At 42.7% G+C, this 25298-nt stretch overlaps 1 protein-coding gene across 1 annotated transcript in view; it reads right to left on the bottom strand.

The window, feature by feature from the left end:
- The window catches only part of LOC129715014 (potassium voltage-gated channel subfamily H member 3-like), a 915007-nt gene extending 891643 nt beyond the window's left edge, over window positions 1–23364 (bottom strand). Inside the window, 1 exon segment of the mRNA XM_055664831.1 lies at window positions 22773–23364. Coding sequence (XP_055520806.1) covers window positions 22773–22848 — 76 coding nt within the window. The 5' untranslated portion in view covers window positions 22849–23364.
- Window positions 23365–25298: the final 1934 nt, after the last annotated feature.

The following is a 25298-nucleotide window of genomic DNA, read 5'->3' as shown; positions in this document are numbered from 1 at the left end:
AAAATGAGCAAAAAACTGAGCACAAAGTCCTAATCCCTGAGTTTGTATCTGAAAGTGAGTTGGAAGAGACCACTGTCATTGAAAGACAAAGCTCAGTTTGTACAGACAAAGAAACAGATTCCTCTGGTCAAAGTCAGGGTACTAAAACAGAGGCAAACAAGCCAACAGTTGAGTCAATACCTAAACCTGTTACACCTGTTAGACGATCAGGCAGGATTTGTAAACCAGTAGTCAGGCTAGGTTTGTAAGTTAAGTAACTCACTGTATAAGTAAAACGAAAATGTATAGATATGTAAAATAAATATATTATGTTTATCTTTTAAGATTTCATAAATGCTGTTTTAAATCAAGTATCACAACAACAAATTTGTAATGGAACAGTTAGATGTAATACTTAAAAAAAGGAGAGCAGTGTAATGTACTCATACATATTCATGCCTATGTTAATGAGTTGGTGCTCAATATGAGCAGGGAATGTTGGGTAATAAATCTCTCTCATGATCCAGGCAACCTGAGTGTAAGTTGTCATTCATTCTGCGGTCCGGAAAATAACAAGTATATTGGGATTTCCAGAAGACATTTGATAAGGTGCCACATAAAAGATTACAACATGGTCAGACTTAATATATTGGACAAAAGCTTTCACTGTACCTCGGTACATGTGACAATAAACTAAACTAAACTAAACATACATATCTCTATAGCACAAGCTGACAGTTTACATCCAGTTTACATCCATGCCATCTACTCCAGTCCACTCCTGATCAAAAACCAAGGTGAACAGAATATTATTTGACTTGAAATAACTGAGAGAATAAGAGTCAACCTGGTGCGTAGGAAGGAACTGCTGGATTACACTGAAAGTAGACATAGAATGCTGGAGTAACTCAGCGGGACAGGCAGCATCTCTGGAGAGAAGGAATGGGTGACGTTTCAGGTCGAGACACTTCTTCATTTCTGAATGGTCAACCAGGAATGCTTTCAAGTTAATTATTACCTGACCATAGAACAGAGATCACAAATAATCCCAGGAGAAAAATAGTAAGATTAAACGAGAATTTACCAGTTTGAAGTTTGATCTTTATTTTATGAAGAGTTACGATGAGGGATTACGTGAAGACCCCGTCCAGCACGCATGCGTGACATTCTTCAAAGCAGCGGTGTGAAGTCACAGACAACAGTAGATGAAATAAACATAGTAAGATAAGAAGAACTAGAATACCAGTTGACCTTCATGATAGACGGGAGCGGAGGGCACGTAATCCCTCATCATAACTCCTCATAAAATAAAGATCAAACTTCAAACTGGTAAGTTCTCGTTTAATCTTACTATTTTACCTGTAGAAGGGAGCCGGGTGGCGCTGGGGTTCCGACCTCGGACTATCAGTAGGAGCTCTGAACGCTTCCTGCAGTAGAAAAGAGACCTGAAAAAGTTTAAAACTTACCTTCAGGTCCGAGCTGTTGGAAGCAGAGCTTCAACAGCCTGTCGTTTGCGCAATGCGAGAGACGATATGACGCGCATGCGTGCTGGACGGGGTCTTCACGTAGTCACTCACGTGACTCCAAAGTAAAATAGGACCTAGGTCCTCGATTTAATTTTCCTCAATGGAAAGGAGAAATATGGGGGAGGGTTAAGAATTGTCAATCAGCATGCGTGTCCCCAGTTCATTAGGTCCAGGCGGGCTGCCGACCCACTTTTTTCTGGCCCACTGTGACATGCATTTGTCCCCAATAGGGAACGGAGCCAATTCATTGTTATGCTTAAATCAGGCTGTCACAATGTAGTTTGGATCCTAATTTAGAAATAGAAGGTGCCAGATGGCTGTTTCCAGAACATGGGAAACCCAGCAGCAAATTAGAAGACACAGACATATGAATGTGGAGCAGGAGAGTGTCCCTTGGCCCTTCAAGCCTTCTATTCCATTTAATGAGATCACTGCTGATCTGATTGGAACTTCAACTCTATCTAAGCAATGGAAACTTTTACACCATTGCTTATCAGGTATCCAGCCAACCTCAACCTTAAATAGATTCACACTCTGATTACATTGGCCTTTGAGGAGGAGACTTTCAAAGATTCACAACCCCTTGAAAGGGAGAAAAACCCGGCTTTGTCATTCAAGTGGGTGACCGATTACTTTACGCAGTGAGCCCCCTGGTCGTAGGTTCTAACCTAAGAGAAATGTCCTCTTGTCTAGAGAACTAACTTGTCCTCTAGTTGATAGACACAAAAAGCTGGAGTAACTCAGCAGGTCAGAGCATCGCTGGAGAAAAGGAAGACATAAATAATTTGCCGGAAATAGCAGGGGACCGCGGGTCAAAGGAGTTGGAGGAATTGAGTGAAATCCAGGTTAGCCGGGAAGTGGTGTTGGGTAAATTGAATGGATTAAAGGCCGATAAATCCCCAGGGCCAGATAGGCTGCATCCCAGAGTACTTAAGGAAGTAGCTCCAGAAATAGTGGTTGCATTAGTAATAATCTTTCAAAACTCTTTAGATTCTGGAGTAGTTCCTGAAGATTGGCGGGTAGCAAACGTAACCCCACTTTTTAAGAAGGGAGGGAGAGAGAAAATGGGGAATTACAGACCAGTTAGTCTAACATCAGTAGTGGGGAAACTGCTAGAGTCAGTTATTAAAGATGGGATAGCAGCACATTTGGAAAGTGGTGAAATCATTGGACAAAGTCAGCATGGATTTACGAAAGGTAAATCATGTCTGACGAATCTTATAGACTTTTTCGAGCATGTAACTAGTAGCGTGGATAGGGGAGAACCAGTGGATGTGGTGTATCTGGACTTCCAGAAGGCTTTCGACAAGGTCCCACATAAGAGATTAATATACAAACTTAAAGCACACGGCATTGGGGGTTCAGTATTGATGTGGATAGAGAACTGGCTGGCAAACAGGAAGCAAAGAGTAGGAGTAAACGGGTCCTTTTCACAATGGCAGGCAGTGACTAGTGGGGTACCGCAAGGCTCAGTGCTGGGACCCCAGCTATTTACAATATATATTAATGATCTGGATGAGGGAATTGAAGGCAATATCTCCAAGTTTGCGGATGACACTAAGCTGGGGGCAGTGTTAGCTGTGAGGAGGATGCTAGGAGACTGCTCAGTGACTTGGATAGGCTGGGTGAGGGGGAAAATGTTTGGCAGATGCAGTATAATGTGGATAAATGTGAGGTTATCCATTTTGGGGGCAAAAACGGGAAAGCAGACTATTATCTAAATGGTGGGCGATTGGGGAAGGGGGAGATGCAGCGAGACCTGGGTGTCATGGTACACCAGTCATTGAAGGTAGGCATGCAGGTGCAGCAGGCAGTAAAGAAAGCGAATGGTATGTTAGCTTTCATTGCAAAAGGATTTGAGTATAGGAGCAGGGAGGTTCTACTGCAGTTGTACAGGGTCTTGGTGAGACCACACCTGGAGTATTGCGTACAGTTTTGGTCTCCAAATCTGAGGAAGGACATTATTGCCATAGAGGGAGTGCAGAGACGGTTCACCAGACTGATTCCTGGGATGTCAGGACTGTCTTATGAAGAAAGACTGGATAGACTTGGTTTATACTCTCTAGAATTTAGGAGATTGAGAGGGGATCTTATAGAAACTTACAAAATTCTTAAGGGGTTGGACAGGCTAGATGCAGGAAGATTGTTCCCGATGTTAGGGAAGTCCAGGACAAGGGGTCACAGCTTAAGGATAAGGGGGAAATCCTTTAAAACCGAGATGAGAAGAACTTTTTTCACACAGAGAGTGGTGAATCTCTGGAACTCTCTGCCACAGAGGGTAGTTGAGGCCAGTTCATTGGCTATATTTAAGAGGGAGTTAGATGTGGCCCTTGTGGCTAAGGGGATCAGGGGGTATGGAGAGAGGCCAGGTATGGGATACTGAGTTGGATGATCAGCCATGATCATATTGAATGGCGGTGCAGGCTCGAAGGATACACGTCAAGATACATTTTCAGACTTCTTTGGCTCGAAAGGTCACCTATTCCTTTTCTCCAGAGATGCTGTCTGTCCCGCTAAGTTACTCCAGCTTTTTATGTCTATCTGCAGCTTAAACCAGCAACTGCAGTTTCCATCTTATACTCTGGAATTTAAAAGGATGAGAGGGAATCTTATTGAAACATATAAGATTATTAAGAGTTTGGACACGCTAGAGGCAGGCAACATGTTCCCGATGTAGGAGGAGTCCAGAACCAGGGGCCACAGTTTAAGAATAAGGGGTAAGCCATTTAGAACGGAGATGAGGAAAAACTTTTTCACACAGAGGGTTGTGAATCTGTAGAATTCTCAACCTCAGAAGCCAGCAGAGGCCAATTCTCTGGATGCTTTCAAGAGAAGGTTAGATAAAGCTCTTAAAGATAGCGGAGTCAGGGGATATGGGGAGAAGGCAGGAATAGGGTACTGAATGTGGATGATCAGCCATGATCACATTGAATGGCAGTGCTGGCTCGAAGGGCCAAATGCCCTACTCCTGCACCTATTTTTTATTGTCTATTGTTTATTGTTCTCTAGTTGTGCAGATCCTAGAGTAGCGAACCTTCTTTTAAATGTTTTCAAGGAATTAATATCCTTCCTTAAATATAGGCACCAATGCTACCCATAACGTCTATAGTTGAACTGTAATCTCCTTACTTTTCAGGAAACAATAACTTTGTTAGCCTTCATAATTTCTTGCTGTATCTGCACATAGTCTTTTGCAAGACATTCACTCAGAGCTCCAGGTCTGTCAGAATCTCAAGACTCTGTGAGAGTGTGCTGAACAAGAGGCTGACCAACTCTTATCTGCCTGAGCAAAATCCATTTCCTCCATTCCGTGCATGTCCATTTGCCTATCCAAAAATCTCTTAAATACCACTATCATATCTGCCTCCATCACCAACCTCAGCAGCACACAACACAGTGGCATTGCGTTCTTATCATTGTTATCGAAGTCGAAATGAAGCCATTCACATTCACATTCACACTCTGAGATAGCACCTCCACATGGAACGCAGTCATTTCTAATAAAACGTATGAAATGAGAGATTTAGGTGGATGAGTAAAGTTACGAGACCTAGTTGGTGGGTAGGTTGGGCCTATTTCCCGCAACAAGAAGATTAATAACCAGGGCTAAAAGTTTAATTATAGCTCTTGAAGGATCAATCAGGGGTTAAGATTTTTTTTTCAATCTCATTACCCGAGGGTGAGAGGATTGGTGCTGAATGAGGGGGATGATGAATGCAGACAAAGAACCAGTAAAGTGGGGTGATGCTGGATTGGTGTTATCTGATACGGACATATTGGTTTAGTTCTTAATCTCACCATCACCATCACAGGAGATAGACTATCGACTGACGTCTATTACAAACCCACTGACTCCCACAACTATCTCGACTACACTTCTTCCCACCCTGCTTCCTGCAAAGACTCTATCCCCAACTCACAATTCCTCCGTCTACGCCACACCTGCCAAACAAGATGAGGTGGTCCATACTAGAACATCCGAGATGTCCTCATTCTTTAGGGAACAGGGGTTCCCCTCTTCCATCATAGATGAGACCCTCACTCGTATCTCCTCGGTACCCAGCAGCTCCACCCTTGCTCCCCTTTCCCCTAGTCGCAACAGAGACAGAGTCTCCCTAGTCTTTACTTTCCACCCCATCGGCCGCCACATCCAACACATTATCCTCTGAAATGTTTGCCTCCTCCAACGGGATCCCAACACTAGTCACATTTTCCCATCTCCACCCCTTTCCACCTTCCACAGAGACCGTTCCCTCCGCGACTCCCTAGTTCACTCATCCCTTCCCACCCAAACCACCCCATCCCCAGGTATCTCCCCCTGCAACCACAGAAGATGCAACACCTGTCGCTAACCTCCTCCCACGACGCTGTCCAGGGACCCCGACAGTCCTTTCAGGTGAGGCAGAGGTTCACTTACACCTCCTCCAACCTCATCTACTGTATCCGTTTTTCAAGATGTGGACTCTTATACATTGATGAGACCAAACATATTCTGGGCGATTGTCTCGCAGAACACCTTCGCTCAGCCCGCCTGAACCAAACTGATCTCCCAGTTGCTGGACACTTTGATTCTCGTTCCCATTCCTACACAGACCTATCTGTCTCAGTCTCCTCCATTGTCAGAGTGAGGCTAAATGCAAATTGGAAGAACAGCATCTCATATTTCGCTTGGGCAGCTTACAGCCCAGTGGGATGAATATTGATTTCTCTCACTTCAGGTAGCCCCGGCATTCCCTCTCTCTCTATCCCTCCCCCACCCAATTCACACTAGCTTCTCATTTTCACCCTACAAACAGCTTACAGTGACCCGTTTCCTTTATCATCGTTTTTGCATATACCTATTTATTCATTGTTCTTTATCTCTCCACATCACCGTCTATATCTCTCGTTTCCCTTATTCCCAACCAGTTTAAAGAAGGGTCTCAACCCAAAACATCACCCATTATTTTTCTCCAGAGATACTGCCTGTCCCGCTGAGTTACTACAGCTTTTTGCATCTATCTTCTTTTCAAACCATCATCTGCAGTTCCGTCCTACATATTAGTTATTTTTCTCTTCTCACAGATACAACGTAACCTGCTGAGCAATATCAGCGTTTATTGTTTTAAACTGACATATCGGACCAACGGTTTCCATTTGATTTTATGATTTCCACTGGAGTTAATGCTAACATCACACGGAGTGAATTTCACAGCATTCCTCATCCTTTGTCTCCACAGATGCTGCCTGACCTGCTGAGTTCTTTTCCAGTGTTCTGTTATTTATTCCAGATTCCAGCATTTGCAGTCTGTTGTGTCCATTGAGTGTTCATGTTGTTAGGTAAAGGATAATTGAAAGCCAGGTAAGAGAAGTTCATTGTTTTTTTCCGTAATAATGCAATGGAATGTTTTGCATCCTATTGAGAAGGAGGATGGAGGTTTGGTTTTAATGTTCAATCCATTTAACAGCAAAACATTTATTTAGTGCTGTCCTGCAATGAGCTTGTTAGAGGTCCGGCTGCTCGTGGTGGGCCTCGGGTCCTCCTTCAATTAGCATGCAATTAGCAAAAAGGCAAATTGTACTTTTTTCTTCATTGCAATAAGATTTGAATACAAGAATAAAAATGGCAAGCTGCAATTATATAGGGTCCTGCTTAAAAAAGTACCTGGGATATCTTTTCTACTGCATCCTCTGCTCTAGGTGTCAGCTGATTTACATCGGGGAGACCAAGCGTAGGTTGGGCGATCGTTTCGCTGAACACCTCCGCTCAGTCTGCAATAACCAACCTGAACTCCAGGTGGCTCAGCACTTCAACTCCCCCTCCCATTCCCAATCCGACCTCTCTGTCCTGGGTCTCCTCCATTGCCAGAGTGAGCAACAGCGGAAATTGGAGGAACAGCACCTCATATTCCGCCTGGGGACCTTGCGTCCGGATGGCATTAACATTGAATTCTCCCAATTTTGCTAGCCCTTGCTGTCTCCTCCCCTTCCTTAACCCTCTAGCTGTCTCCTCCCACCCTCCTATCCGCCCGCCCTCGGGCTCCTCCTCCTCCCCTTTTCCTTCCGTCTCCCCACCCCACCCCCCATCAGTCTGAAGAAGGGTTTCGGCCCGAAACGTCGCCTATTTCCTTTGCTCCATAGATGCTGCTGTACCCGCTGAGTTTCTCCAGAAATTTTGTGTACCTGGGATATCACATTCAGTTTTGATCTCGTACATAGAATTGCTATAATGTGAAAGAAAGGTTGCAAAGCTTGCCCAAATGGATTGCTAGTTCGGTGAGTTTGTCCTGTGGTGTAGGATTGTGAAAATGAGATCTTTACTCTCTAGGGTTTAGAAGAATGAGACGTGATCACATTGAAACCTGCAGAATTGTTTTGGTGTTTGACAGGGAGAAATTCCTGTGTGATGTGTCTCCTGTTGGGAATAATACACGGGGAAAACCATCCAGGCATAAGACAAGAGGATTCTCTTCACTTAGAGGAGAGTGAATCTTTGGCAACCTCCATCCAAGAGGCTTGTGAAGGCTCAGTTACTACATTTATCCATGACAGAGATTGAAAGAATTTTGGACAAGGGAATCAAAAGAAGAAAGTGGTGCTGACACAGGCAATTGTCGAATGGCAGAGCAGATCGAAAGGACAGTGCCCGCTCCTGCTTCCATTTGTCCTGTAATTATGCTCTAATCCAAAAGATGAGCTGACATAGAGAAAAAAATAAAATACTATTTTCAAACTGCTAATGAATTCTAAAGGGACATTCATAGAGGAGAGGATTTATCCAGGATAGAGGTAGGTAATCCCACCATTTCTATCATCATTAGCATTCCATCCTATCAAGATTTAGATAGTACCCTAGAGGTTCTGGGCACTCACATTTCAGAGGACCTCACATGGTCCACCAACACCGCTGCGCTGGTCAAGAAGGCACAGCAACGACTGTTCTTCCTGAGGACATTAAAAAAGACTGGTCTGTCCCAACAGCTGCTGACAACCTTCTACCGCTGCACCATAGAGAGCATATTAACGTATGGCATCTCTGTGTGGTATCTCAGCTGCACGGAGGCGGAGAGGAGAGCTCTTCAGCGCGTCGTCCACAGAGCGCAGAGGATCATTGGGACAGAGCTACCAGACTTGGAGGGCATCTACCACACACGGTGCCTCAGGAAGGCCGTCAGCATCCATAAAGACTCATCACACCCCTGTAACGGACTGTTTGAACTACTTCCCTCCAGAAGACGTTACAAGGCCTTCTACGCCCGAACCTCCAGACTCAGAAACAGCTTTATTCCAAGAGCTATAGCGGCTCTGAACCAGCCCTGCTGAGTGCCCCCCACCCCCCTGGACTGTCTCCCTCGGATGGTCACGACACACAGCTTAGTTATTTATTTTACTTTTCTTTTTCATCGGTTGGAGCTGCATACTAAATCTCGTTGCACTGACGTGCAATGACAATAAAAATATATTATTATTATTATTATTATTATTATTATTATTATTAAAAAACGATTCCTGTTTTGAACTAGCATTGGCAAACCTTTCAGCGATCACAAACTGCAGCTTTCTCCATTTTCAAACCATTTCCAGGTTGTATCTCTCTGATCGTGCTTTTTGGCCAACTTCTCTCTTATTTGTTTCTTGACGTCCTCTGATCCCGTGAACGCACTTTTCATGATGCAACACTCTTCTTATCACTTATGGTGCACATAAATGACTTATGTTAAGTAATCTATTATCTATACCTTCATTCCATCCAAATGCCTGACAACATAGCGGGCGCCACAGTGGCGCAGCAGTAGAGTTGCTGCCTCACAGCGCCAGAGACCCCGGGTCGATCCTGACTACGGGTGCTGTCTGTACGGGATTTGTACGTTCTCCCCGTGATCTGCGTGGGTTTTCTCCGAGTTCTTCGGTTTCCTCCCACACTCCAAAGATGTACAGGTTTGTAGGTTAATTTGCTTGCTATAAATGTAAATTGGCTCTAGTATGTGTAGGATAGCATTAGTGTGCGGGGATTGCTGGTCGGTGCGGACTCGGTGGAACGAAGGGCCTGTTTCCGCTCTGTATCTCTAAACTAAACTAAACACATGAATAGCCATTTGATTTTTTTTGTCACTCCTATCTTAAAGTATTTCACAGAGGAGAAAATATTGCATATTTCCAAATGCAGAAAGATGCAATTGTGCAAATGTTTTTGAATGAGATGGGTTTTGTATAATGGGATTAAGTGTTAGAATAAAGAATAAACTATGGCCCAGCAGTGGGATTAATAGCTCTTGGTGTAAAGACCAGTTTCTTCTCAATGCACTGCAGTATATTTCAGAAACAATGTCCACTCGCACAGAAACGACAAACAGCTTTGTTTCCCTTCGCTGACAGTAATCCTCGCAGGACACACAACTTAAATCTAAAAGCCTGCCAATGACACAAGCAGACAAACAAGATAGTAACTACTGTTCCAGTTGACAGCAAGTTCACCATGGGACCTTGCTGATATTCAATATGTCAAAATCCGGTGGATCAGATCGGTTACCGCCTTTATATTTTTTATGGTCATGGCTCCAAGTTCAAACCAAACTTACTAAAATCATTACCAGTTCTTATAACATTGTTTCAGGGAGTGAAACATGCACTTGAGGCATGTGAAGGGACTGCCTAATGTCCAAGTCAATAATACCTTGGCATTCATGACAAATGAAAACATTTCAGTTTTTTTTTCCATATCGACTGAGGCATTGGTAACAAGAGCATTTATTTACTTTGTGAATTTAACTATAGCAACGACCTTTAGTCAAAGCATCTGTTACTATTTTGCATAAAGATGGATGAGAGAATGATATCCCTCCACTTCAGCAGCATCAGAAACACATTCTCACCAACAGGTTGGAAAGATAATAAGGCTATTAATGGAGTATATTTTCTGATATCCTAACGGGACTAGAATTTGCAATCTCATTGATCAATACCTCCTTGAATGATCCTAATATATAGTTATTGAGCTTCAGGTCCATATTGAACTAAATATTGAGAGTTTACCAAGGCAAAAAGAGTGAAAAAAATTAATCAGTGTCACAGAGTCATAGAGTGATACAGTGTGTAAACAGGCCCTGTTGTGATATTGCAAGGACTACTTTATTATATCACAAGGACTACTTTGTTTACCCGCCTAGCAACATATAATGTGGGAATGACGTAATATAGGCGGGCACTCTGGTTTCAGATAGCCGTGAAATAAACAGAGGCTTGGTTTATGCTCAGCTTCAAACCACTAAATACGTGTACTTGTGGTCATTCCAGAGACATAACAATGGGATAACAGATACCGGACCATGAAGTACAACAGGCCCTTGGGCACAACTTGCCAACATTGGCCAACAATGTCCCAGCTACACTAGTCCCACCTGCCCGCATTTGGTCCCTATCCCTCCAAACCTGTCCAATCTATGTACAGTACCTATCTAACTGTTCCTTAAACGTTGGAATAATCTCTGACTCAACTACCCCCTCTGGCAGCTTGTTCCATACACCCATCACCCTCTTTGTGAAAAAGTTACCCCTCAGATCCCCTTCACCTTAAATGTATGTCCCCTGGTCCTCGATTCACCTACTCTGGGCAAGAGACTGTGCATCTACCCGATCTATTCCTCTCATGATTTTATACACCGCTATAAGATCACCCTTCATCCTTCTGCACTCAAAGGAATAGAGACTCAGCCCACTTTAGCTCAGACCATCTAGACCTGGCAACATCCTCATTAATCTTATCTGTACCCATTTCCAGCTTGACATCATCTTTCCTATAACATAGTGCCCAGAACTGAACACAATACTCTAAATGCAGCCTCACCAACAGCTTATAGAACTGTAACATGATCTTCCAACATAAAAATCCATGGACTTTGAGGAACCTTTGCACTGAAGAGATTGGATATCACTACAAATTAATGTCGACTAGGGAAAGAAAATAGTGGCTGTAAATGTGTCAAATGTATTTACCAGCTTTTGCAAAATATCACATAATAAATAGAGGGTTTAAAAATTAAAAGCCTTATTTACCATTAAGAATGTCTAACATTTAGTCACAGTGTGCATTCAAAATAAATCCTGTTCATTCTTTAAACTTGGGCCCTGAAAATGGCACGGCATGGATAAGATGATAGAAAATAGACAATAGGTGCAGGAGAAAGCAATTTAGCCGCTCAAACCATTCAATGTGATCATGACTGATCGTTCCTGCCTTCTCCCCATATACACTGACTCCACTATCTTTAAGAGCCCTATCTAGCTCTCTCTTGAAAGTATCCAGAGAACCGGCCTCCACTGCACTCTGAGGCAGAGAATTCCACAGACTCACAACTCTCTGTGTGAAAAAAGTGTTTCCTCGTCTCTGTTCCAAATGGCTTACCCCTTATTCTCAAATGGTGGCCCCTGGTTCTAGACGCCCCCAACATCGGGAACATGTTTCCTGCCTCTAATGTGACCAATCCCTTAATAATCTTATATGTTTCAATAAGATATTCCCTCTCATCCTTCCGAACTCCAGAGTATTAAAGCCCAGCCGCTCCATTTTCTCAGCACATGACAGTCCCGCCATCCCGGGAATTAACCTTATTATTGGTGCACTCCCTCAATAGCAAGAATGTCCTTCCTCAAATTTGGAGACCAAAACTGCACACAATACTCCAGGTGTGGTCTCACCAGGGCCCTGTACAATTGCAGAAGAACCTCTTTGCTCCTATACTCAACTCCTCTTGTTATAAAGGCCAACATGCCATTCACCTTCTTCACATGAAAGAGGGATCTGGGATGCTTTACTTCATCAGCCCTGGCGTTGATTATAAGTGTTGGGACATCATGTTGCAACTTTACAAAACATTGGTTAAGCCTCATCTGGAGAACTGTGTTTGGTTCAGCTCGCCAGATTATAGAAAAGGATGTTATTTCTTTGGAGAGGGCGTACAGGGTGTTGCCTGGATTAGAGCAATTGGTTATAAGGATAGAGTGGTCTTGTTTACCTTCAAACAGAGAAGGCTGAGGGGTGACTTGATAGTGTCATAGAGTTGATGACTTGACGATAGAGTTATATAAAATGATTAGAAGGATGGGTAGGGTAGATAATAAAATAATTTTACCCATGGTGGTATGTCAAAGACAAGAGGGTTTAAATAAGTTTAGGGGGAATCTGAGGGTGAATTTTCTCCACACCGAGGGCAGTTGGAGTCTTGCATGCCCTGCCTCATGAGAAAGTGGGAAAGGCGTTTACGCTTGTAACATTTAAGACGCCATTAGATAAACAGTCATTTAGAGTCAGAAAGCTTGGAAACAGGCCCTTTGGCCCAATTTGCTCAAGCCCTACTCCCAACTGCCTGCCTTTGACCAACATCCCTCTAAACCTCTCCTATCCATGTATCTGTCCAAATGTCTTTTAAACATTGTTATAGTACCAGCTTCAACTACCTCCTCAGGCAGCTCATTCCATGTACTGGCTAGCCTCTATGTGAATCACCAAGGTGAATAAAGTTACAGACCACTGCAGATAAATGGGATTAGTGCAGATGGCTACCATAGTGATGGGCTGTAGGACCTTTCCCTCTGCTTCATATCTCTGTGACTGGCTCCAATTCTAAACGGCTGGCTCCATATTATGCAATAGCAACCGCAGGTTAGATAATAATAATAATAATAATATAATAATAATAATAATAATAATAATAATAATAATAATAATAATAATAATAATAATAATAATAATAATATACATTTTATTTATGGGCGCCTTTCAAGAGTCTCAAGGACACCTTACAAAAATTTAGCAGGTAGAGGAAAAACATGTAAGGGGAATGAAATAAATAGTAGAGACATGACTAGTACACAAAGTAAATACAGAATTCAATACAAAACACAGTATGAGACAATTAATGCACAGATGAAAAGGGACGGCACGTAGGGCTAAGGATAGGCAGAGGTGAAGAGATGGGTCTTGAGGCGGGACTGGAAGATGGTGAGGGACATGGAATTGCGGATCAGTTGGGGGAGGGGAGAAAATATCAACTTTGCATCTACCTTGCCGAGCCACAGGAAATGATTTTGAAGTACATTTAAAATTGTGAAGTGTATGCCACAGATGCCTCCTTGTCCATTAATAGCATTTTACTATCAACAGTGATGTCTGTCTTCAGCAGATAGGTGTCCACCATTTTGTATCGTTACTGATTCTTGCTGATCCATCAACTTTCCAGTCAAATGCCTTAATCTCATTACCAGGTAACTTAAATGGAGCATACTCATGACTGTTTCAGGAATATCTATTGGGATCAGTTTTGTGTGCAGAGTACCAATTTACAGCAACTGTGTGGCGAGCCCTGAGCTTCCAGTAGTGAGCTAATTTAATGCTCCATCTCATTCTCCCTCATACTTCTGGCCCGTATCTATCTATATAATATTAAAACTCTGTGGCTGGCTGGCTGGCTGGCCGGCTGTGTGTGTTTCTGACTTGTGGCCGCCAGTCTTTGATTCATTGCTACGCCAATGTCAGGCCCAGAAACGCCGATTGTTTTTCCATTTCGGTAGAGATTTCACTTTTCATTCCAAGTATCCACTCCTCATTAAATTTTGTCGTGTTTATGTACACATTTTTTAATCAAATCCTTCTCCCCCTCCCAATATTTCAAAAAACACTGGCTTCTCAGTCACAGAAACAGCTCCAGCCCCAGCCCCTGGTGAATCTTGTAGCCTCCTGCTGGCCAGCGACCATAATGACTGCTGGCGCCCGCATCTCGCCTCAAAGACGCCATTTAAAAACAGCCGCACTGATGATTCCTGAGCCGCTTGAGTTGGAAGACCACGTCTCCCGTGGGGGCTACGGGTAGGGAACGGCTGCGTTGCGGGAGCAGACCCAATGGGTCTGCACTTGGTCTAGTATCCTAGAAATCTATCCACCAAAATTCAATTGCTGGTCAATATGTAACATTAACAGAAAGCCTCTTCAAAATATGTCATTAAGATTTTATTCTGGAAAAATAACCATGAACATTTAAACTTCATGACACTCCAGTTCATTGAAACTTCATGACACTCCATCTCTAAGTGAAAGATAAAACATGCTACAAATCAATAATGGCATCTCTGCAGAGAGAAACAGTGTTCATAGCTCAGTTGAAAATCTTTCATCGGAACTCAAAAAGGTCCCAGAGGAAGTGAGGAGACAAAGAAAGTGCAGCTTTTATGACTAGTTGTGCCAGCTAAAGGAGTGTGGTAAAATGTTCACACAATTTCACAAGTTATAGGGGCAGAATTAGGCCATTCAGCTCATCAAGTCTACTCCGCCATTCAATCACGGCTGACCTCTGCCTCCTAATCCCATTTTCCTGCCTTCTTCCCATAACCCTTGACATCCGTTCTAATCAAGAATTTATCTACCTCTGCCTCCACTGACTTGGCCTCCACATCCCTCTGTGGCAATGAGTTCCACAGATGAACTACCCTCTGACTAAAGAAGTTCCTCCTCATCTCCTTTCTAAAAGAGAGCCCTTTAATTCTGAGTCTAGGACCTCTGGTCCTAGACTCTCCCACCAGTGGAAACATCCTCTCCACATCCACTCTATCTATGCCTTTCAATATTCTGTAAGTTCAAATGAGGTCCCCTCTCAATCTTCTAAACTCCAGCGAGTACAGTACTTACTCCAAATGCGGCCTGACCAGCACCTTATAGAGCCTCAGTATTACAACTCTGTTTTGTATTCCAGTCCTCTTGATATAAATGCTAGCATTGAATTTGCCTTCCTTACTTCGACTTGCAAATTAACTTTAAGAAACTAGTCTGCATGTTTCTCTGCAGATGCAAATCAAAGGAGATGACTAAAATCTACAATCCCACAGGACTGAGAAAAATCTTGATGTTGATAATGTGTAAGGCAAGACTGTGGAGTGGCAATCCAAAATTGTTGAACTTAATGTAGAGCCCTGAAGGCTGTAAACATCAAGTTGAAAGCAGATATTCTGTTCCTTGAGAATACTCTGAGCTTTGTTGGAATGCAAAGGTGGTCAAAGACAGATGTCTGAGAGTGAATAGGGTGGGGAATTAAATTGGCAGGCTACTGGAAGCTCAGGCTGCATCCCACGGACCGATTGCCTTGTTCTCCAAAGTGACAACTAATTTGTATTTGGTTGGCCCAGTGTAAAGGACTCTCGCTGCATGATGGTATGAGTTGCAGTACATTCAACTAGAAGAAATGCCAGTGAATCTCTGCTGCACCTGGAGGGAATGTTAGACTGCCTCATGATGCGAGGAGATAAAAGTCCTGGCAATGTCTAAGATTGTATAGCAATGCTCTGTGAGGATGACAATGTTGACTTCTATGAGGAAAGAGTGTACCAGAGTGTTTCAGAAGAGCCGACCTTTGGACTGATAAAAGGGGAGTGTAGGGGGAAATATGGTGGTGGTGGCATTGCATTGAAGGCGGTGGAAATTTTGAAGAATAATATGTTGAAAATAAAGATACAGTGAACCTTATCCCTACTCTTGGTTGGAATAGGAGATAAAAGCAAATGTGCAGAAAATGGAAAAGACCATTGTTGAGATCCCTGTCAACTACGCAAGTGGGAAAAGCCACATTTGTTAAGGAAACTAGAAAATGTATTGGACACACTGGTATGAAAGGCTTTGTTACTGGAAACAAGGAACAGAATGGCTTTTTATAGGGTGGAGAAGGTGTTGAAAGGGTAGCTGTAGGAATCTGTGGGTTAATTGCCCTTTATTCCCACCCACCCATCAGGTGGATATATGGAGCCATGAAAGATAAGTGAAATGTTAGAGATGCATCATGTGAAAGTGAGACCAGGGAGAGGACTCAAGAAGAGCTGAAACAATGTATCCCATGAAGATACAGGACTCAGCACAATATTGTTTTTTAAAGTACATTTTCTGGAAATCAGAAATAAAAGCAGAAAATGCTACAAACACTCAGTGGGTCGGGCAGCACCTGTGGAAAGCGAAAGTATAAATGTTGCCGATCAAAACCTGCTGCTCAGAAGCCTGACAATAGTTTATCAAAATATACTACAAAACACCAAATATACTTTACCATGGATGGCAGCTAGACACAAAACGGTGGAGTAACTCAGCGGGGCAGACAGCATCTCTGGAGAAAAGGAATAGGTGACGTTTCGGGTCGAGGCCCTTCTTCAGACACATCCCAAATTTTATGGATGGAGGCAGGCTAACATGCCTAGCATTCAACGAGCAAATCTGCTATTTCTTCTTTAGTTTGTTTTCTCCAAACTAAAAGCCACACAACATTTGTTTCATAGCCACACATATAGATAAAGTAGCTTCCAATCCATCAGGATATCGCAAGGCACTCTGTAGCAATGAAATGAGATCATTGTTGTAATGGTCGAGATGGAAGTAGCTAATTTGCACGCAGCAGTGATCCACAAATAGCAATATCATCCTAACAATAAAGTTAATTTGTTTTAAGATGGAAAAAGAAAATGCTGGCAACAGGTGACACCCGTGGAAAGTAAAACAGAGCTATTGTTTAAAGTTAAAGATCCTAAGGCCATGTAGCATTAACTCCGTTTCTTTTTCCACAATTTCTATTTTGCTTTATCAGCAATACTTATTAGTTAGGAACCAGATAATTTCCCATGCCATCGAACTAAATTACATACGGAAACAAGCCATCTCTTATCCTACAAGTCCATCTCGAAAAATGACACCTTTACGTGCTTTGTCTTCTTCTGCCTGCATATCGCACCACAGCCTAAATTCCCTTCCCACTGTACGAGCCTATCCAATTTATTTTTAAATGATACCAATGAACCTGCCTCCACCACTTCCACTGGGAGCTCATTCCACACCGCCACCACTCTCTGCGTAAAGAAGTTCCCCCTCATATTACCCCTAAACTTCTGTCCCATAATTCTGAAGTCATGTCCTATCAGCAATACATATTAGTTAGGATGCCAAGACTAACTTCCCATGCCATTGGATCGCCTAAATTAACATAAGAGGACAAGAGAGTCTTATCCTAATAACTCATCTCAAAAATGACTCCTGCATTACGTGCTTTGTCTTCTTCTTGCATATGGCATGCACAGCCTAAAGGGGCTGTCCCACTGTACGAGCTAGTTCAAGAGTTCTCCCGAGTTTCCCCTGATTCGAACTCGGAGATTTACGGTAATAGCCGTCGGTACTCGGGGCTCTTGTGGACATTTTTCAACATCTTGAAAAATCTTCACGAATCTTCACGAGCTTACCGAGTATCTGCCGTTAGCATTACGAGTCGTTAAGAGACATCCCGAGCTCCGACGTACCCGCTACGTACATTCTACATGCTTGCCACGAGTTTTAAACTCAGGTGAGCTCTTGAATTGCCTTGTACAGTGGGACAGGCCCTTAAAGCCATAGACACCAAAAGACTACATCTATTTGTGTGTGCGTGTCGGGTTGATTGCATTAGTCTAAACAGGGTGGGCCAGGTGAAGGTTGCTGAAGTGCAGCAATATGGTTGCAGAATACGTGCTGAATTTCAGCCTTTGAGGATGCCTCAAATCTCTGGATTTGATCTCTAACCACTGATCTTCTGACTCCATTTACAAGTTGGGAGTGTTGCCTCTGCGGAGTGGCCTTTGTATTATTCATAATAATGTAGACGAGATGCACGATAAATACTGGAAATCAATAGTCCTATTTTCAATGTATTTGTTATTTTTAATTTTATATGAATTGTAGATTTCTGCATTAAATTTGACTTGACTTTGTTCACTTCTGTGAGCAGTTGGATAAAAGAGTGAGGAGTGGCTGTTCTGTCTGTACAGAGAGCCAGTGTACAGTTGAGAAGGCATCAGCAACTAACCCGAATAGAACTCTGCTATGATTGAATATTTCACCAGTCGCTGGATCATTGCTTTCATTATCTGCAATCACTTGCATGATATTACATCACGGCATAACATTAATTCGTTACTTCAACCATACACTGCATTATGTGTAGGAAGGAACTGCAGATATTGGTTTAAACCGAGATTGACAAAAAAAAGCTGGAGTAACTCAGCAGGACAGACAGCTTCTCTGGAGGAAAGTAATAGATGACGTTTTGGCTCCAAGATGTCTGAAGAAGGGTCTCGATCCTAAACGTCACCAATTCCTTTTCTCCAGAGATGCTGTCCGACCCGCTGAGTTACTCCAGCATTTTATGTCTGTGATATATTAACACAAACGCCTTCACTGAGAAAGTTGAAATCACCAATAATATACATGAAACATACATTATTCCAAAGCGGTGCATCGAGCACTTGTACTGGCATACATACTGGTTACCATACTCCTTCGTCAAACTGGTGTGGAGTTTGTGTAGGAAGAAACTGCAGATGCTGGTTTAAACTGGACAAATATATTCCTATACTTCCTAAAAATTACTTCTGTACATCAGCGAGACCAAGCGCAGGCTCGCCGATCGTTTCACTGAACACCTCCACTCAGTCCGCCTAAACCTGCCTGATCTCCTGGTGGCTAAACACTTTAACTCCCCCTCCCATTCCCACACTGACCTTTTTGTCCTGGGCCTCCTTCATTGTCAGAGTGAGGCAGCATGCAAATTAGAGGAACCGCACCTCATATTTGGCTTGTGTAGCTTACATCCTAGTAGTATGAATATTGACTTCTTTAACTTCAAGTAACCCTTGCTTTCCCTCTCTCTCCATCCCTCCTCCTTCCCAGTTCCCCGACCAGTCTGATTGTCACTGAGTACATTTTATCTGTTTGTTTTGTTGTTACCTCCTCCCAGCTAACAATGATCTATTCCACATTTCCTTGATCTCCATTCCCTTTGTCCTGTTTTCACACCTTACACTTCCTTATCGATGTATCTCCCTCTCTACTGACATCAGTCTGAAGAAGGGTCTCGACCCGAAACGCCATCCATTCCTCCTCTCCAGAGATGCTGCCTGTCCCGCTGAGTTACTCCAGCATTTTATGCCTATCTTCAATTCAAACCAGCATATGCAGTTCCTTCCTACACATAGACACAAAATGCTGGAGTAACTCAGCTGGACAGGCAGCAACTCTGGTGCGAAGGTGACATTTTGGGTAGAGATGAAAGTCACGGGAAAGGGAAATGAGAGATAGGAGTTTGTACGCATTGTTGGTTCAGTTCTCAAGTACCAGCGATATTCTGCGAAAAGCCACATTCTAATTTGCAAGTACCCTGTAGTTAATTTTGCTGTGTTTGTGATAACGGTGTATTTTCTGCAATGTTTTGACCCTAAAGTCAATATCTTATTTCACCTTTGGCAGTCGCTGCTTTACCAGTGTGAGATATTTGCTGTTGTTCAGAGCCAACGTGTGCTATTTAATTAGAAAACTATTCCAAGTCAAATACAGTAGTTGCAAAATATACTCCTAGGAGCAACATCTTTCATGTTGCAATAATAGGCCAACTTCATTATTGAACAATATATCAATGTCCAATTATACAGCAGGACAATTAGACTCATAGTGATGTGTTCAAGTCCACAAAAGCTGCACAGAGCAGTAATTTCTAGATCATGGGGTGGGGAGTAGGGGTGTAGTGTGGAACTGTACTTATCCCCCTAACAGTCAAGCCTTGAGATCACACTGCTGGAAGTAACCTGGCTTGAATACAACCATCCTTCACTCTGTCCATTTTCCTGAAGAAATTATCTTGCAGAAGAAGTTTAGAAGTTTCCGCATGTTCTGATTTCTCTCTTCTTTAAATGCGTAACTTGGCACGTGTTCCAATATAATAGGCTATTGTGAACCCATTCATATGTCCCTCCTCACCTATAATTAATCGACTGGCAGACTGTTGTCAATAAACACATGGGAGGGAAATAACTACTAAATTGTTAGAAGTGAAAGCTGTTCATGTTACAGACAATCGGCAAATGTGATAAAAAAAAAGGGTAATTGTCTTAACCAAGGCATTAATTGATCCGCATACAATGGGCCGCAATGCTATTCACTTTCTGAACAAGAACGTTTCAATGGATGAAGGCTGTTGTGAACACTATTTTGCTAAAAGGGTATTTATGCAGTTAATTATTTGATAGCTTTCACAACAGATATTGTGAGCGTTTCAGCATCGGATTTTGAGCAACATCCAGCCAGAAGTCAACTGGCCATTTATAATGTGACATGTGGCACTTGTGCCACTCTTAGGTGAGATGAGATATCTACAGTGCAAATGATCAGGCTGCATGACTGTCAATGTGTAGCTGAATGTGAGCGATAAGGTTTAGTTATTATGATATCAACTTATGCATTCAGCTTCATAATCAGGGGTTCAGAGTCTGCCCCTCAGTTTTGACAGTCTCCATGATCCTGATCCTGAGACACTATGGAAGTCACCATCAAAACATTTTTCATTTTCATATCCAATTTTAAAAGACTCTCCCTTTCATCCCTGCGGAATTTACTTTCATTTCTGGCTGCTGTATTTTGCTGTCAATTGTTTACCACATGTACTTTTCACTTGAATCAGCTAAACACACCGGTTGTATTCACACCATTATTTGACCGATCAATACAAATAAGCCTATGGCTATTTTCTATTGCTGCAATCTGTGAATAATCCAGTATATTTCAAATAACAATTCTGGATATTGCATATGAATTCTAATTGCTCACAACCTAAATGAAAGTACACATGACAGATGTTGGTCATCTTTGGATCTTTTCATCCTTCATGTGTCTGGGATTGTTCCTGACTTCAATGCCTTCATCAAAAGTAGAGCAAGAAACTAACCTAATCATTGATCATCTGTGATACATAAACAATGAAGATTCAAATGTGTGTTAAAAGTTCTTAAATATCTTTGTCATCTGCTCAATGAAACTAATAGTGTAATGGTAGAGACACCAGGTGTTACTTTGTACCTTTGTACCTTGAGCAAGTGTCCAGATGTGGTCATATCCAGCTTGCCCCACATTAAGCATACTGCAGCATACTGAATAAAACAGACAACCTTACTCATCATGCTACTGGAGTCCTCACTTCCTATTTCTTTCATTAATTTAGCCAAATGTGAGCTGTACCCATGGGAAGGAACTTCAAAGGCATTTCTACACTTTGGAACAGTAACTTACAAAAGTCCACTCAAACACTAGTGAACTGCATATCAGAATATTCAAACTCCCTGTGTTAAAGAGCAGAATGTTTCCAAATATTTCATTAACCTTTGCATTAGTAGAGTTCATTTGAGAGATATTAATGTATCTCAAGCTAAGCACTACAAATATAGATTTCAAGATCTTAGAGCTTCAGAAATTTCAATTACAGATTGTGACAACATTGAAAGACTAACCAGAAAGAGTGAACATATTCCACTTACTATTAAAAAAAGAATTTGAATTATCGAACAACTATTTCATTAAATATAATGCCATACATTCTGAAGCTGTAAACAAGAGATTTAATACATGAACCTATTGGGGTGTATTATTTATAAGAACTGAAATGGGTGCTTGGTCTGCATTCCCCCATGTTTTACTTTGGTCTTCGTGTGGAGAGAAGGTATCTTTGAAATGTTGCGTTTGCTGTAACAATCCCGATTGACACTGGCCGTGGTGCTGAAACTGGAAGACCAGGAACAGCGATCTCAAGGGGAAACCGAATCTAACATCGGGAGTTGTCAATGACAGTTACATTATTCATCAAGACTAAAAGGAGGAAATGGGCTGAGCAATTTCCAATCAGCGCTAGTTCCAACTCCAGTAATTCCATTGTTGGCTCTTATTAAAAACCAAGCCCAGTGGCGCCAGAAAATGCAATAGTCTGAAAAGTCCAGTGTACAAGTGGCGTCTTATTGTAACGGGTCGTGTTACAGCACCGTGCCATGTTATATCACAGCTGCTCAATAAGCACATAACAAAACGCAGTTACCGATGTATTTTCTTTAGCTGTAGCGAGCGTTACAGTCGACTGAACATTATAATTACGATGTCAAACCACCTCAGAGAAAAGGGAGCTCTAGGTTTAGGTTGCATTATTACCAAACCCGAGTGTTTCTGTAACTGGACACCGCTAGTGCTTTCGATTCCAGCCTCTATTCCAGTACTTGGAAACAAAGTTTTTCACTTGACATTATAATCCTATTCTTCAAGTACCTTCTGATTACACTTTCATTTCTCAGACTGTGAGAGGAATAAGCCATCCCTCTGTCGCCATCCACAGCTCCCCACCCCACCCCACCCCCAACACCGACTGACACACAAAACACAAACACAGTCTACACCATACATCTCTCTCTGCGGTTCAAAACACTTACGAGTTCCGTCGAATCGTGTAGCAATTGTGTCCAAAAAGGTGTTCTGAGGCGCAAGCAATCCTTTCATGACAGGCATTTTGTGCTGGCAATAACAGCCGTAGCCATTAAAAGCGTTTAAACAGTGGGGAGAGATAATTTGTGTAAATATATAAACATCTATGTGCTGAAGGAGTTAACCCCACGCATGCGAGCGTCTATGTTGCCCCGCACACATCGGCCAAGCACAAGTAACCATCGCTTCTTCAGCCGGAAAGTTGATGACAAGTTAAACGGGCTGTGTGCAGTCGCTTGAGCCTTGGACTCGTGGCGTGTGTATGAGCGACTGATTCCGGAGTGTGGGGAGTGTTCTCCTTTCTTCTGGTAGCCCGAGAAGAGAGAAAGTGCTTCCAACGCGCCTCCTTTGTCCGAGCAGATGCCTGGTCACATGAGTAGCAGGGACTGGAGATGATGGGCTGGGTCTCGGGGAAGTCGCTGTTCCCAGGTACCAACAGGACGCATCTAAAGATGCTCAACTACATCATCCCAGCGGTTGGTTACCAGCGCCGCCTGTCATTACATGTCCTGCCATAACAATCTCTCGTTTCTCATTGTGTGTACATAAGTCATCCCTTTTTTTTGTCAGATAAATATTTAAAGACCGACATCTCGCCGGGATTGAATGGGCGTTTTGACAATGGAATTAAATTAAATGTTATACACGCGAACGTTTTAGCATGGGAGAGTTAGGTCTGGATTACGCGCTGGTCAATTGCATTTCCAGCTACACTTTTGTTTGAATTACTCAATTCTCTCGAAATGAGCAGACTGAACACGGATTTGCTAAATGGGCAGGGCAGGGCGGGGAGTTGAGAGAATAGGCAAAAACTATATCATCTGGGAAAAAGAAGGCATCGTCCTAATTTATCTTTAAAACACGTCGTGACACTGTTAATACATTTGCTATGTGCAGTGTTAACCAATGTTGCATACGTTATATTCCCAGTGAATTCAAATCCGTTTTCAAATCAATCCTCTTTGAACTAATGTTATAACATCATTCATTTTTAGATTTATATGCGCTTTAGTTAAATATTTCAATCAGCAATAGTCGCGGGTTCTGAAGCCAGGCTTTAACTTTAAGTACACGGTTATCTTTCGGAAGCGTGGATTAAATGAGAATCAATGGGAATAGAAGTGGCTGGCTAGAATTAATTTCAGATTTGATGAAGATTGTTTATATCGTACTGAAGATAGTTGCCAGCCACAAAATGCTGGAGAAACTCAGCGGGTCAGGCAGCATCTCTGGAGAGAAGGAAAAGGCAACGTTTCGGGTCGAGACCCTTCTTCAGACTGGCGTCTGGGGAGGGGGCGGGACAAAGATAGTTGGCATTGTTTTTAAATAACTTTCTTTAGTAATGTCCCCTTTTTTTCGCTGCTTTTACTCCTACTCGAGGGCATCAAGAGGCATTCCAAGCCTGAAGATGAACAAGTCGGGACCAGGAAACAGCAGTTTACCCGAGGTTCATTCTCAAAGCGCCGCCCCGCCAAACACACACCCCTACATTCACCTGCTCGACCAATGATGCTGTCGGCCAGAAACTAAGACATCGATGAAAAACACAAATGGTCATTTCATTCTATCCCTGCATCGCAAAGGACGCCTCCTAAGTACTTCTCACCCCAGATGAATTTCTGGAGAAGACCAAAACTGTCGCTTTCGCGAGAAAACATTTCATGTTTCATTGTGGCCGGTGTCACCCTGTAGCCAGCAGAATCCTATGCCCACCTGACAGTGACAGTGTTAGAGGGAGAAGGTATCTTCTTTGTCATGGAGTGTTTACCGTTATGCGATTGACTGCCCCCTCGTGTTACCAGAGGGCGTCTCACCTGCTGTTTCACCGCGGCAGGCAGGCAGGCAGGCAGGTTGCATCGTGTGGACTGGGTGCCCTTTCCCACTTCAAGTCTTACCAGAAGGAGATAATTAAAGAGCGAAGCATTTTTAACACATGATAAAGAGCTTCGTGGAAAAGCGGAGTCAACCCTGACTGTTGGAATCGATCAGTTTCACCGTAAACACTTCTTACATCAAAGACCATGCGTTAGTAACTGGGAGCTTCGAGCAAAGGAGTTTTTCATTGTTTTTTCAAGGTATTGGTAATCTGTGTACATTCCGAGAAGATGATCATGTTTAAACTTTGCTCTACCAAGGCCGTGTGGGCCGAATGCCCTCCTCCAATGTCGCAAGATGTCGGAATGGGGGGCTAGATTCAATCAAACCTACGCACGATAATAGCTTCATGGACAATAATGAATTCAATGTCATCGAGCCACCACCTAACATTAGTCACGGGTCGTTTCTCCCGCAACTAACAGCAGATAACAACCAGAACTGGTCATGCTTCAGATTTGTTGTCCGGGTGATCTGTTGACCAATTGGTTGTGACATTTGCCAACAATGCAGCAATAGTGACATCTCACTGCGACATCTCTTAATTGGGTGAGACGTTTAGAGAGCATTTCAGATAATAGTCTTTTACACGAAGGGCC

The sequence above is a fragment of the Leucoraja erinacea genome, chromosome 46, assembly GCF_028641065.1.
Source record: "Leucoraja erinacea ecotype New England chromosome 46, Leri_hhj_1, whole genome shotgun sequence".
Lineage (NCBI taxonomy): Eukaryota > Metazoa > Chordata > Chondrichthyes > Rajiformes > Rajidae > Leucoraja > Leucoraja erinaceus.
This window is presented reverse-complemented; position numbering and strand designations above follow the sequence as displayed.